Below are 13,475 nucleotides of genomic sequence, written 5' to 3'. Positions count from 1 at the left end.
GTGCCAACTTATAACTAAATCTATGGGGGTGCGATGGGGAGGTTCCCTTGTAAGTAGTCTCCATCCAGAGTTCTGAGTGGAGGATTATTTTAGCTCCAAAATATTTTACCAAAGAGGATGCCATCGCCATTGAACCATACAGTAGAGCTACATGCCCCCGGGAAAAATTATGGCTGTAGTTTCCCCATGCTTTCAGCCACTCACAGTACCAGCACAGCAAGTCTGTTTTCATTATTGTTACAAGGCCAGATCAGTCAATCTTCCAGACTGTTTCCCTTGCTACTACTGAAAAGGCTGCTGTCTCTCTTCAGGAACTACATGTTTGTCTGGTGTCTCAAAAGATACCACTCTGCTGTGGTTGCACCTACAGTGCAGCTATCTATATTGCTGAGGCATTCAAGCCTCCTCCTCATAGGGAGGAGAGGGGAGGGAGGATGTAGCTTATGTAAACCACATGATATGATCTTAAAAGCAACAACAGAAATTCTCAAAGTATACAGAAACATATATAGCTATAGGATAGATGATGTAAGCTAAATCGTAATTTAATATGGTATAGGCCTAGAATATTGATCTGCACAATCATAATTTGCTAAATTCTAGTTATTAAACATATGTCTAGAATATTGATGTACATAATCATAATTTGCTAAATGTTAGTTATTAGACATATGTATAGTTTTCCATCTGTGATACAAATTCGACTTGTTTCACACAATGCTCATTGTCTACAGATCCAATAAACATTACATTACTTTTAGATGTTCTGTGTCAAGGAAAGATAAAGATTATAATATAGACAATGTAACTGCAGTAGAAAGAAGATTTACAGGAGAAAAGATTGCACTAATACACTATTTTAGGACTTTTTTAGGTAACTGTTGGATGAAAGTAGCTTTTGTGATTGTTAGGATAACAATTTAAATCTACTTGATATTGTCATTCATGCAGGAGTTTGTTCTCTTTGTTCAGTAGATCAGTATGTTGAACAATGTATAACAGGATGCACAAGGAGAGACAATGTCCTAGACCAGTCTCCATAGTGACTGGGATTCTACTCTATTAATCTGCTTACAAGTCTAGTTGTGAAAAATGTAAGATATGATATATATAAGAAACTGAAAATATTTTTCTGGAAAGTAGCTGGTAAGCTGCATGGAAATGCAGTTTGTTCTCTATCAATTTGGTTTTCAGACTACCACTTCAGACTCTTGTGTACTGACCACCACTGCAGACTCTTGCGTATTAAGGTGGTTTTGTTCAGGATAATTGTGTGTCAACAAAAATAGATTGTATTATGTTGACACTAATGTGGCAGTTTTAGGTGGAATGTGTTTTGATCTCTGGTTGCATAACCTGAGTAATCAGTTGCGCAGTAGCCATTACCTTTTGCTTTATGTACTCCACTTTGCTTTTTGTGGGAGTTGCTTATTGTTTTGTTTTCTTATCATGAAATATAAATAGGAAGGTGGGGGTCATTTCTGCACTCTGCTTCTCTCCCTTGGCCAGTTTAACTTCACATTTGTTTATACTTGCAGCTGACTGCCATGTTACAGTGCCTGCATTATAACTATAAGTAATCATCCATGAATAAGCTGATGCTTCTACAGTTGAATTTGAAAAAAATGGCTTATGAAAGAAAGAAAAATTTGTTCAAGTATCTACTCAGCAGATAAGGAGCATCTCTAACACCATTGCCAGACCTCAAAGTTTCACTGAAAGCTACATGAGTGAGAAGAAACTGACCTTTGTTGTTATTGCAGTTATAACAGAAAAGAAAAACAACTGGATCATTATAAACTTATTCACCACAGTTAGAAATTATGGTGAGTAACGCAATTCTGATAACAAAATATTTATGTCACTGCAATACAATTCTTTTCAGTGCTGTAGTGTAGTTCCTGAAACTGATGTGTGTTTTATATATCTCCAATTGACTGGTAATATCCTTGTGATTCCATGGATAATGAAGCCATTAGATTTATAAAATATTAACATTGTTATCAAAACATTCTACCCAAATTGAAAACTGCATTTCCTGTACTTTACTAAACTAAGTCTTATGATTTTAAAAACACAAATAAATTACAGTTTTAAAGACTGAAGGTTCCAGTTCCCACAGAACTGATTTACACTGCAAATACTATCAGAATATGGTATACCTTTTTTGGAAAGAGTCACAAGTGAGAATTTTAGTACTTACTCTGATGTACAGAGTCCCTGACAACACTTCATACTTGTATTTTTCGCGATTTATGGTATTTCCTGGACCAATGACCTCATTTCCTGTCAGCTGCCAGAACTGAAAGCGGTGGTTGTCATCATTGCTGGGACATGGCAAAACTGCAATATCACCAACACCCACTTCTTGAACAAGAACTTGGGCCAGAGTTGGTAGTACCATGTAACTCCAGATGACCAACAGGCCAGTTATCGTCTGTAAACACAAAAACAACAGATTAAGAGTTTTTTTAACTGCTGTAGAATTTGCTTGCATGTCTATTAAAATACACATTTGTAAAAACATAATAATAACAGTTTTGGCAGAAAATAGGCCCTGCAATGTAAGATTATAATAACTACATCCTGATTACGTGATAAAGTTGTTACATTGGATCATATTTTATTTCTGTATAATTTTAAAGAACTCTTCATTATATTTTTATGTAGAAAATGTTACTGAATGTGCTACTTCATGGCAGCAACAGTTGAAACAATACTGTGACAACTGATATTTCAAACATTGCAGACGATGGGGAACTTCTTGAAGGCAGTGACCTACAGCCTAGGTATAAAGGGCTGGAAGTTGTAAAAAATGTCCAGAGGTCAAGAAGTTCATGTGAGGTGTAAGGTGTATTAATGATGTCACACTGATACCAAATTTAACCACAATTTTGCTCAACACAACCGTGGACACGTAACGTGATGGGAACGTCCTCACACCTCCCCTTACCCAAATCTCAACCCTTCTCTTGATGCCTCTGTGATGGAGGTCAGAAACTTGGTACCCAGCCTTCAGATCATGTGGGTTTCGCTGGGGGAAACATTTCAGGCACACTGTCACTCAGAATAAACATTAAATCCCTCAGGACGTGGCATCAAGTGTGCCAACAAAATGATCCCTTCTCTTGGTGTGTTCATTTACTTACATTTCTCTGTCGGAAATGACAGTTTGCAGTGTAGTGTGCAACAGGACGACGTTCTTGACAACTTTTACCACTGCTGACACCCCCGGGATGATTCAACCCTTCGCTAAGTATATCAAGGGGCTGTAACTCCACTGAATATGATTAAACCCATTTGTAGTGTAGCAAAAACATAATTTTTGCTCTAGTACATGGGGTGGAACAACCAGCGACCATTCAAAACCAGTCAATGAAATTCGAATGTGATCCAAAGTAGCAAAGAGTATTTACTCTTTTTCAGTTCTCCTTTTTCTTGCCTTCCTGTGTGGCATCACAGGAAAGGTGGTGGGATGCGACATGACACATGAAGGAATAAATAAAACGGCATAGAGTACCTGTAAGACAAAGCTCCACCCCCCACGTTCGTTCGGCATCATCCTCCGTGCCAACTATGTACCTACGTGGGGCACTTTAAAAAATATTGTGGCATGTAGTCATTTTGACATATCTCAGGTGAATGGCGATATGTAGCTGAAGTAGTGACCGCTGGCCACATTAGATATCTAATCATCGTCATCATCAGTGTTCTGAGTTTGGTTGGGTCTTCACATGTAGCTCTCCACTCAGTCCTATCATTTGCTATTCTTTCTTTCTCTCTTAAATGTTTCCTATCCTTATACTATCCACCATCTGGTACCTTCTGCGTCTTCTTCTTCTTCTTCTTCTTCCATTCATCATTCCTTCCGTAGCAGCCATCAGTAAACAATCTCCTCTCATCCAGTGTCTAAACCAACTGAGTTTCCTCTTCGTGATTATTTCTAAATTTCTCCCTCTTCCCCAACTCTTCTCAACGTCTCCTCATCTCCTTGTTTGTGTACCAGTTTTATCCCTTTCATCCTTCTCCAAATGCACATCTCAAAAGCTTCTATTCTTCTTTCTTCCTCTTTCCTCAGTGGCACCGAAGGGGTGTCAAAATGAATGCCTGTCATGCCAACGCCTAGGAATCGCTGAATGGCTGTCTCTGCACAGGAACATTTTTAAAGTGTCTGACGTAGGTGTGCCAGTGACAACGAGGGTGCTACCGAACTGGGGGGGGGGGGGGGGGATTCTCAGTGTGATTCTTTTCTGTTATATCCAGGTGCATGTCTTTGTCACACACCCCTCCCCGCACACCCCCAGCCCTGTGATTACGCCGCAGGAGGGCTGACAAAGCGTAACACCCTTGTTTGCTTCAGTTCATTTTCAAATTTCGTCGAATGATTTTGAACGGATCCTGGTGGTTCCACCCTGTACACCAGAGCAAAAATTGTGGTCGCACTACACTCCAAGGGGGAGCGATCACGTTCGGTGGGGTTTCAAGCATGTGCTGTCCTTAGAGAAGGATTAAATCATCTGGAGGATGTCAGCAGCGTCAAAGACTGTCAAGAACGCGGTCCTGTTGTTCAGCACACTGTGAACTATTCTCTTCGAGCGCGGAATGTGTGAGAATCAATGCCCCAAGGAAAGAGATGGTTTTGTTGACGCCATTTACGTTGCCCCCTGAAATCTTTTCGTGTCGATTGTGAGCGGCGTCATGTCTGAAATGTTTTCCTTGGCCCCCAGAAAAAAAACCTGCATCGTTTAATGCTGGGCGTCGTCGCAGTTCTGACCCTCATCGCAGAGATGACAAAAGAAGGGGTGAAATGTGGGTAAGAGGGGTTGTGACGACCTTCCCATAGTCTGACGCGTCCACGATGGCGTTGGGCAAATTTGTAAAATTTTATGCCAATATGACATCATTTACCCAACTTACACCTAATATGAACTCAGCTCTGTCCTTTTTGTTGCACGTGTCAACACCTCCCTGTTAGAAGCGCCGCTGGGCCCAAACGTGACGTCACAGTGCGCCACGCTCTTGCACCATTACTGATGAAGGCTCTAGGTATCTTTGACCCAAATATCAAACTTCTGCATCGCAATGGGAGACAATAGGAGGGTTTTATTGTGTCGAACAGTGTAGATATGCATGACAGTGCCAAAATAGAAAATTGAGGGTGAAGGCTAGGGAAGGGAGAAACCGATCGGTTAAATCCGATTCTAGTGTTTTAGTTCTGAATAACCGGCAGTTTTCAGTATTAGTTTGGTCTCGGTTATAACAGGTGTTTTATTTTTGACTAATAACAGTATATAAAAGTCGAAATATCAATTAGCCATAGTGGCATAGCAATATACTTTAGTTCTTAAACAAACCTTTTTTAAAGGCCGAGAAATTTTTATTCGTAAATTTGCATTGCTCTGAAATATTGCGTTATTATAGAAAATTGCAAAAGCGAACAGTGCTATTATAATCACAGTCTCGACAGAAATGAACAACAAACACATGGCGTAAGAACTGGTTCAGCATTACTGAGACTATAGTGTAGCTGTAACTATTTGGCATGCTCTGTTAGATGGTATGCCTGTACATGCAGTGGGCGAGTCTTGCCCCATTTGGTGTGTATGGTAGTTCCTCACTGCCGTCGTCAGACATCAGTGGTATTACAGAAGGACGCCATCCCTAGTCAGGAAGTAATTTTAAGAAGTGCGATAACCAACGAAGCACACTGCTCCATTTACTTTAAGAGATTAACCAATTTGTGACACAATATATGGAGACAACATAAAACTTATCACTTCATTCATAGTTTACAATAAAAATAGGAAGTAGCCTGTGTCTACATAACATGTGTTCATCTGCTTGTAGCCCTTGAAAAAAGACAAATTAACACGAGAAAAAGAGTTTTTCAACCTCAGTTTCCACCCTTTAGCAGTGACTATTCGTACTGGCCAGATAGTGGTATGCAGCCCCTCGCAAAATGATTTTTGAGCAGAGTTTCACAAAATTAGAATCAATAGAAGAATACTGGTGTCTTTTTGTAGTAGTCAACCACTTACCAGTTTTCTTTTATTTCCCTATTTAATTTAATATTTTGATTCTATGTGTCTTGAAACTAAAGGAGTAAAAATTCTTCAATCTTTGTTCGATTTCTTTCTCCATTATAGTAAGTAACAGGAATAAAAAACCGAAAGACAGTTATTTCAAAAACATGTCACTCCGTTTAAACTGGAGTTGAAAAAAAAACGATATAACAAAAAATCGGTTGTTTCAGCGGTAACTGCTATCCCTAATGATGGCTGGAGACGTAAATTCTTCTCCTTCCAAATTACATATGACATCAGCTTTAAAATCAGAAAATGTGACGATTAGTGCAAACTGTTATGGAATGAGGGGATAGTGCCACCTTGAGAGTTACGTTTTTGTGTACCACGGATTTACTGCATACGGAGTATGCCTGCGTTTTATGTGGACAAAATCTCGGTATCACAAACCCATTTCAACAATGGGGCTGGAAAATATCTATAGGCGCCTTTGTATAGCGAACATCGGTGTTTTACGTGTGATGAGTGTAGTGATGAAGCGTCTGTAAGAGCTGCAAATATAACCCATTCGGGCTCCAGGGAATATTCTAAGTCTTATTAAGATAAGCCGTAGGGACTACAATCCTGGTTGCTGCATGCGCACAGAGAATCTCGCAAGTACAGTATATGTCTTTCATAGGTGACAGGATATAGTACTGATGTTTCAGAAGTTACCAGAATTACTTTTATAATTTTCCTAATAACATCCTCGCCACACATTTCTACGAAGGCGAGATGGAAGGAACATTAGTGTTTAGCGACTCGTTGACAACGGGGTCATTAGACACGGAGAACAAGCTCCGATTCAGGAAGGATGGATAAGGAAATCGACCGTGCCATTCAAAGGAACCATCCCGGCATTCGCCTGGAGCGATTTAGGTAATTCACGAAATCTGGATGGCCAGATGAGGATTTGAACCATCATCCTGCCAAATGCAAGTCCCAATGTGCAAACCACTGCGACATCTCGCTCGGTGAAGTTACTACGAGGTCCAACAGAACTCAAATTCATCAGCGATTATTTGCTCAATTTCACACCGTTTACGATATTTAATTTTTTATCTCGGAATACGTTCATGTTTTCACGACTACATACGAATCGCACACGTCTATAAACTATGAGAATATTGATACATTTCTTTCAGTCCAAATATGCAAGTTAAATGTAAAAAAGGTTGCTTTATCAGTCCATCACCCAGGAATGAAATAGTTTTTAATATACTTGTTCCTCGCTGTTTCCACAGTCGAAGTAAAATTTCTAGAAAATTTCTTGTAGCGTTAGCTTTTATTTTTTCGTAATGAGAGGCAGTAATTTTCTTTTGGAAAATACTACTTCATATTTTAGGCTAAAAATAGAGATGCATGACATTTTCCCAGTATTTTTACTGGCACTGGAAATTATTACTAACTGGCAATGTTGTAATATAGTGAGATGTCCTTGATCTGCCTATTATTATAACAACCACTACAGTCTACACAACCACTACACGCAAAACAAGTACAGCATACGAAGAACAAAGCACCGACTGATGATACTTGGCAAAAGACAGCAGTATCAAGTTACCAAGAAGTCTGCCTCAAAACACTAGTGATAATATATGTAACACTAACTTTTAAAAGACATTCGAGGATACCAGACGGAAAATGAATTTTGCGTTGTTAAAGGGACTACCCCTGTTTTTTGTAATCAACAGTGTCAAAGAGTGAAATCAATATGGACCCTTCATGGGGAAAAAAGTAATACCGAAATGTTTACTATTCTTGACATGTCCTACATTACACGCAAGTGTTTTGTACACAGTGTAATCCTGCAGAATCAAATAAAACTTAATTCAAACTTCATTTAATGACTTCCTTAGAAAAAAGAACAGGTGAAAGGTAGGCCTCAGAGCTTCTACCATTCACAAAATGCGGACATACACTCTAAGACAGAGGAAACGACACACTACGAATGAAATATCCAAATGGCACAGAAATCGGTGAATGCGATGTACATGTACAGACAATCACATGATTACAATTATAGGTACACTGGATAATTTATTCAAGAGAAAGAGCTTCACAAATTGAACAAGTCAATAAGGCGTTGGTCCACCTCTGACCCTTGTTCAAGCAGTTATTCGGCTTTGCACTGATTGACAGAGTTTTTGGATGTGCTGCTGAGGGATATCGTGCCAAATTATGTCCAAATGGCGCACTAGATCGTCAAAATCCCGAGCTGGTTGGAGAGCCGTGCTCATAATGTTCCAAACGTTCTCAATTGGGAGAGATCCAGCGACGTTGCTGGCCAAGGTAGGGTTTCGCTAGCACGAAGACAAGTAGTAGAAACTCTCATTGTGTGCGGGCGGGCATTATCTTGCTAAAATGTAAGGCCAGGATGGCTTGCCATAAAGGGCAACAGAAAGGGGCGTAGAATATCGTAGACGTACCGCTGTGCGGTAAGGATGCCGAGGATGACAACAAAAGGCTCCTGTCGGGCCGCTTGGCAGGTGACAGTCAGGTTGGTATCCTCCCACTGTCCGGGGCGTCTCCAGATACGTCATCGGCCTGGAAGTCCTGCTTCGAAGCGAGCCCTGATGACCATCCGTGAAGTGTCTGGAGACGCCCCAAAGGGCGGTGGGATACCAACATGACTATCACACTCCAAATAGCCCGACAAACAGGAGTGATGGTCTGGGATGTCATTTCTTTTCATAGCAGGATCCCTTTGGTTGTCATCTGCAGCAGTCTTACAGCATAGCGGTATGTCGACGATATTCTACACCCCGTTTTGCTGCCCTTTATGGCAAGCCATCCTGGCCTTACATTTCAGCAAGATAATGCCCGTCTTCGTGCTTGCCAAACCCTACCTTGGCCAACAACGTCGTTGGATCTCTCCCAATTAAGAACGTTTGGAGCATTATGAGCAGGACCTTCCAACCAGCTCGGGATTCTGACTATCTAATGCGTCAACTGGACAGAATTTGGCACGATATCCCTCAGGAGGACATCCACCAACTCTCTCTATCAACGTAAAGCCGAATAACTGCTTGCTTAAGGGCCAGAGGTGGAGCGACGCGTTATTACTTGCTCAATTCTTGAAGCTCTTTCTCTTGAATAAATCATTCAATTTTTCTGAGATGTAATCATTTATTTGTAGGCCGGAAGTAACTGAATAGTGGACACACATTGGAAAAGAGACATAAAACTGAATTGAACTACACCTCTGTCATCAGACAGGCTAACAGGATCTAGGATAGCGCAATTAAAAAAAGATATAGAGATAAAAATACCTGATAATCAACAAAGACAATGTGTGTGAAACATATCCATCGTGAACCTAAGGCGAGTGTGACAGATGCAGGGAGGAAACAATGTCTTGCATAAGAACGGACTGATCTACGACTAATGTATGTAAGGATGAGAGTCATCACTTAACAATGGCCAAGGAGCACTCGGCCGAAATCTCGACATTTCACATGGCTGGAAGTCCATCAATCGTACTGCCATGAGACTATGCCTCCATAAGCACATCAGACGCCCGCCGGAGGTTCGAGTCCTCCCTCGGGCATGTGTGTGTGTGTGTGTGTGTGTGTGTGTGTGTGTGTGTGTGTGTGTGTTTTGTTCTTAGCATAAGTTAGAGTAGTGGGTAAGTCTAGGGACCGTGACCTCAGCAGTTTGGTCCCTTAGAAATTCACACAGACACATCAGACAAAATAGTTGTTATCCGCAGGAGATATCACTGTAATACTGTGTAACACGATAACTGGCTCACTTTGATGAGGTAGTGTGTCCATAAATTTCTTCTACTATGTTATACCTGTATCCAGATGGTTCTCACAGAGCTACTAAACAGTTGGGATGCTGATTGCTAGATTTCCCCATTGTTCCAAGAAGCCCCATACATTTTATACAGGATTAAGATAGAGTGATTTAGTGAGCCATTTGAATGGGTACAGGGTGCATGAATGTTCGTAATACCAGAAACGAATGCCCTGTGAACAAGGATGTTTTCATCTTGGAAGACTTGAGTTCCAACAGCTTGGTGACGTAGAAGGAAGGGCAACACGTGGTCACCGAGAACGTTGAAATAAATATGCCGGTCCATGTTCACGGCAATCTGAATGAGTGGGCTCATATCATGGTCGAAAAATGCTCGATAAACATGGCAGAACCACCTACAGTTTCAACTACAGGCTGTACACACTGCAGCCAAAACTGTCCAAAGTGTCATAGGTGCACACGATGCACAGTTATCATTTGAAATAGGCAAATTCGCGAATCGTCTTTCCGCTCTGCTCAAGTCAGCTACTGTCTTGTTTCTCCACTTTTGGCCCATTGTAGGCGTGCTGCTTTATCTGCCAGTGTGAACATTGTCCTTTTGCGAGGTACCCGACTCCAAATATTCACTTGAAATGTTCCCGCTACTTTGGGGAGCATTCCATTTACTCTCGATGTGATGAGAGGATTCTTCACACGTTAAAGGCTACATCGAATAGTAATGTGTGCAGTTATAGTATTAGGCACATATATATTTCTCTCCTCCACCACCAGATAAACACCCGGTAAGCTAAAAGAATTGTATTTATAAACTCAGTTCTCTGTTGCTGGGAAAGGCAATACTTAATTTATACCTTTGGATGTAGACTGCTCCGCTAGGAAAGGAAATCCTAGGTCTTACTGTAGCTGGTCTTCCTATATGTGTATCACACAATAATAATCTGCATAATTTTTCTTTGAATCATCGTCGTTTATTTACGATTAATACAAACACATTTCCACTTCCAAAATGTTCCATCACAACGAGCCACGTGCATTCAACTGCCGTTAAAACTTGCCTCCAAAACCCATCTCCCCCCTCCAGCCTATCTTTGCCAAAAAACAGACAAGTGACGGTCGTCAATATCTTTGGAAATGTGAAATTAATAAATTAACAATTAAAATTAAAATCAATAATTATGTCACACCAGATAATGCCTAATTAAAATCTGCACACAATATAAAATTTATTTGCATAAAACCGAAAGTTGAACATAATGTTATAAAATCTTTGGTGAAAAGGTATTAGAGAAGTTATTAACATAAAACTGAATGTGGACACTGGACTTGGCAAAACAATCATCAACTTTGGATAAAGTACGTAAATGGCAGCAGTCCAAACAACTGACGGATGATATAATAACAAGGACAATGCCCTGGTGTATGCAAAGTTTCGTTACCACTGGTACTATTGGAGCAAGTGACTGTAATTCGTTGAAAAATTAATTAAATAATTATAAAAGGGGTCTCTTCAGACGGATTATGGTTAAAGAAAGGAATGAGACGGGAGAGAGAGCAGCAAGGAAGGGGAATAGAAATGAGGACAGAAATGGTAAAGTGGTTCAGTTTCACACTGCATGAATTTCCCTTCTTACTGAAGGCACGAGCATATGGAATACGTTCACAGAAATTTGAGTGACTCGAAGACTTCTTAAATAACAGTACCCAGTAAGCTGTCCTCGACGGCGAGTGTACATCAGATACAAGAGTATAGTCAGAGTGCCCCAGCGAAGTGTTGTGGGACCGCTGTTATTCCCTACATACACAAATCTGCGTTATTTGCTGATGATGCTGTGGTGTACGGTAAGGTGTCGAAGTTGGGTGACTGTAGAAAGATAGAAGACGACTTAGTTGGTGTGATGAATGGCACCTAGCTCTAAATAGGGAAAAATATAAGTTAACGCGGATGAGTAGGAAGATCAAACTTGTAATGTTCGGATTCAGTATTGCTAGTGTCGTGCTTGATACATTCAATTCTTTTAAATATCTGGAATAACGCTGCAAAGCGATGTGAAATGGAACGAACATGTGAGGACAGTGGTGGGGAAGGCGAATGGTTGACTTCGGTTTCTTGGGAGAGTTTTAGGAAAGAGTGATTCATCTGGAAAGGACACAGCATATAGGACGCTCGTGCGACTTATTCTTGAGTACTGCTCGAGTGTTTAGGATCCGTACCAGGTCGGACTGAAGGGGGACACCGAACCAATTCAGAGGCGGACTGCTAGATTTGTTACCGATAGGTTCGAACAACACGTAAGTGTTACGGGGTTGCTTCAGGAACCCAAATGGAAATCCCTGGAGGGAAAGTGACGCTCTTTTCGAGAAACACTATTGAGAAAATTGAGAGAACCGGCATTTGAAGCTGACTGCCACACGATTCTACTGCCCCCTAACATACATTGTGCGTTAGGACCGCGAAGATAAAATACGAGAAATCAAGGTTAATCTGGATGCATATAGATAGTCACTTTTCCCTCGCTCTATTTGCGAGTGGAACAGGGAACAAATGACCAGTAGTGGTACAGGGTACCCTCCGCCACGCACCGTACGGTGACTGGCAGAGTATCGTTGTAGATAGAGGATCGCAAACTGGTTGAAATGAAGCTGCATTCACTGACAACAGCAATAGTTCACTCATGGTGTGGTCGACGGTGCGTCCAAACACGATCGCCCCTTTCTGCCATTGTGTCATGTCTCTACGTCGATCGATCTTACTGTGCTTAATCCATACAGCTGACTGGCACAAAAACATCACTTCACTGACGTGTCTGAAAGCAGCAGTAGAGGTTCACATGAATGGCTGGTATAGTTCTACAGCATCTGCAGGTGCTCCAACGTGACCAGTGTGCTCTTATAACTGGGTTTGAGACTGTTATGTGTCTCCAATGGGCGACTTTACGATTTTTGTTCAAGAGTGGATTCGCCCAAAAATTTATTCTTGTATCTAGTTGTGAAACAAAAAGGTTTTATACAATACAGTTTTGTTGTTAAATTAATATTACGATGAATATGTATGAAATTTTACTTTATAGTTTGAACAGATCGAGGTAAGTACACGATCTGATCAAAAATATCTGGTTACCTATTAGCGGACATTAAATGAGGTACGTCCCACCCTTACGACGGCTTGTGCTCTGCTTGAGACACTTTCAGTGAGGTGTCTGAATGTCTCTGTAGGAATAACAGCCCATTCATCTTCGAGAGCCAAACCAGAGAAGGAGGTGATATTGGATGCTGGCGTCTACAGAAAAGGTGACGTTCTCATTCTTTCCAGAAGAGTTCCACTGGGTTCAAGTCGGGACTAAGGGCAATCCAGTTTACTTCAGGGATGTTATTATCCACAATCCATTGCCTCACAGACGCTGCTTTATGACATGGTGGATTTTCATGCTGATACAATCATTAGCTCCAAATTGTTCCTCTACTCTACGAGTACAATGGTGTAAAAAGGTTTCATATCCTTCAGCATTAAATGATTTCTTAAGTGAAATAAGAGGACCGCCCCCTAACCACGAAAAACACACCAATACCAAAAGGCTAACTTCGTACTTCACTGCTGGCACCACACATGATGGCAGGCAACGCCAAACGCAAACCCGTTCATCGGATTGCCAA

The 13,475-nt window shown here is 41.0% G+C and overlaps 1 protein-coding gene across 1 annotated transcript in view; it reads right to left on the bottom strand.

Moving 5' to 3' along the window:
* The window catches only part of LOC126094706 (uncharacterized), a 294,462-nt gene that overhangs the window by 55,049 nt on the left and 225,938 nt on the right, over nucleotides 1-13,475 (bottom strand). Inside the window, exon 2 of the mRNA XM_049909236.1 lies at nucleotides 2,204-2,437. Coding sequence (XP_049765193.1) covers nucleotides 2,204-2,437 — 234 coding nt within the window. The remainder of the gene's footprint in view (nucleotides 1-2,203; nucleotides 2,438-13,475) is intronic.

Source organism: Schistocerca cancellata, chromosome 8, assembly GCF_023864275.1.
Source record: "Schistocerca cancellata isolate TAMUIC-IGC-003103 chromosome 8, iqSchCanc2.1, whole genome shotgun sequence".
Classification (NCBI taxonomy): domain Eukaryota; kingdom Metazoa; phylum Arthropoda; class Insecta; order Orthoptera; family Acrididae; genus Schistocerca; species Schistocerca cancellata.
This window is presented reverse-complemented; position numbering and strand designations above follow the sequence as displayed.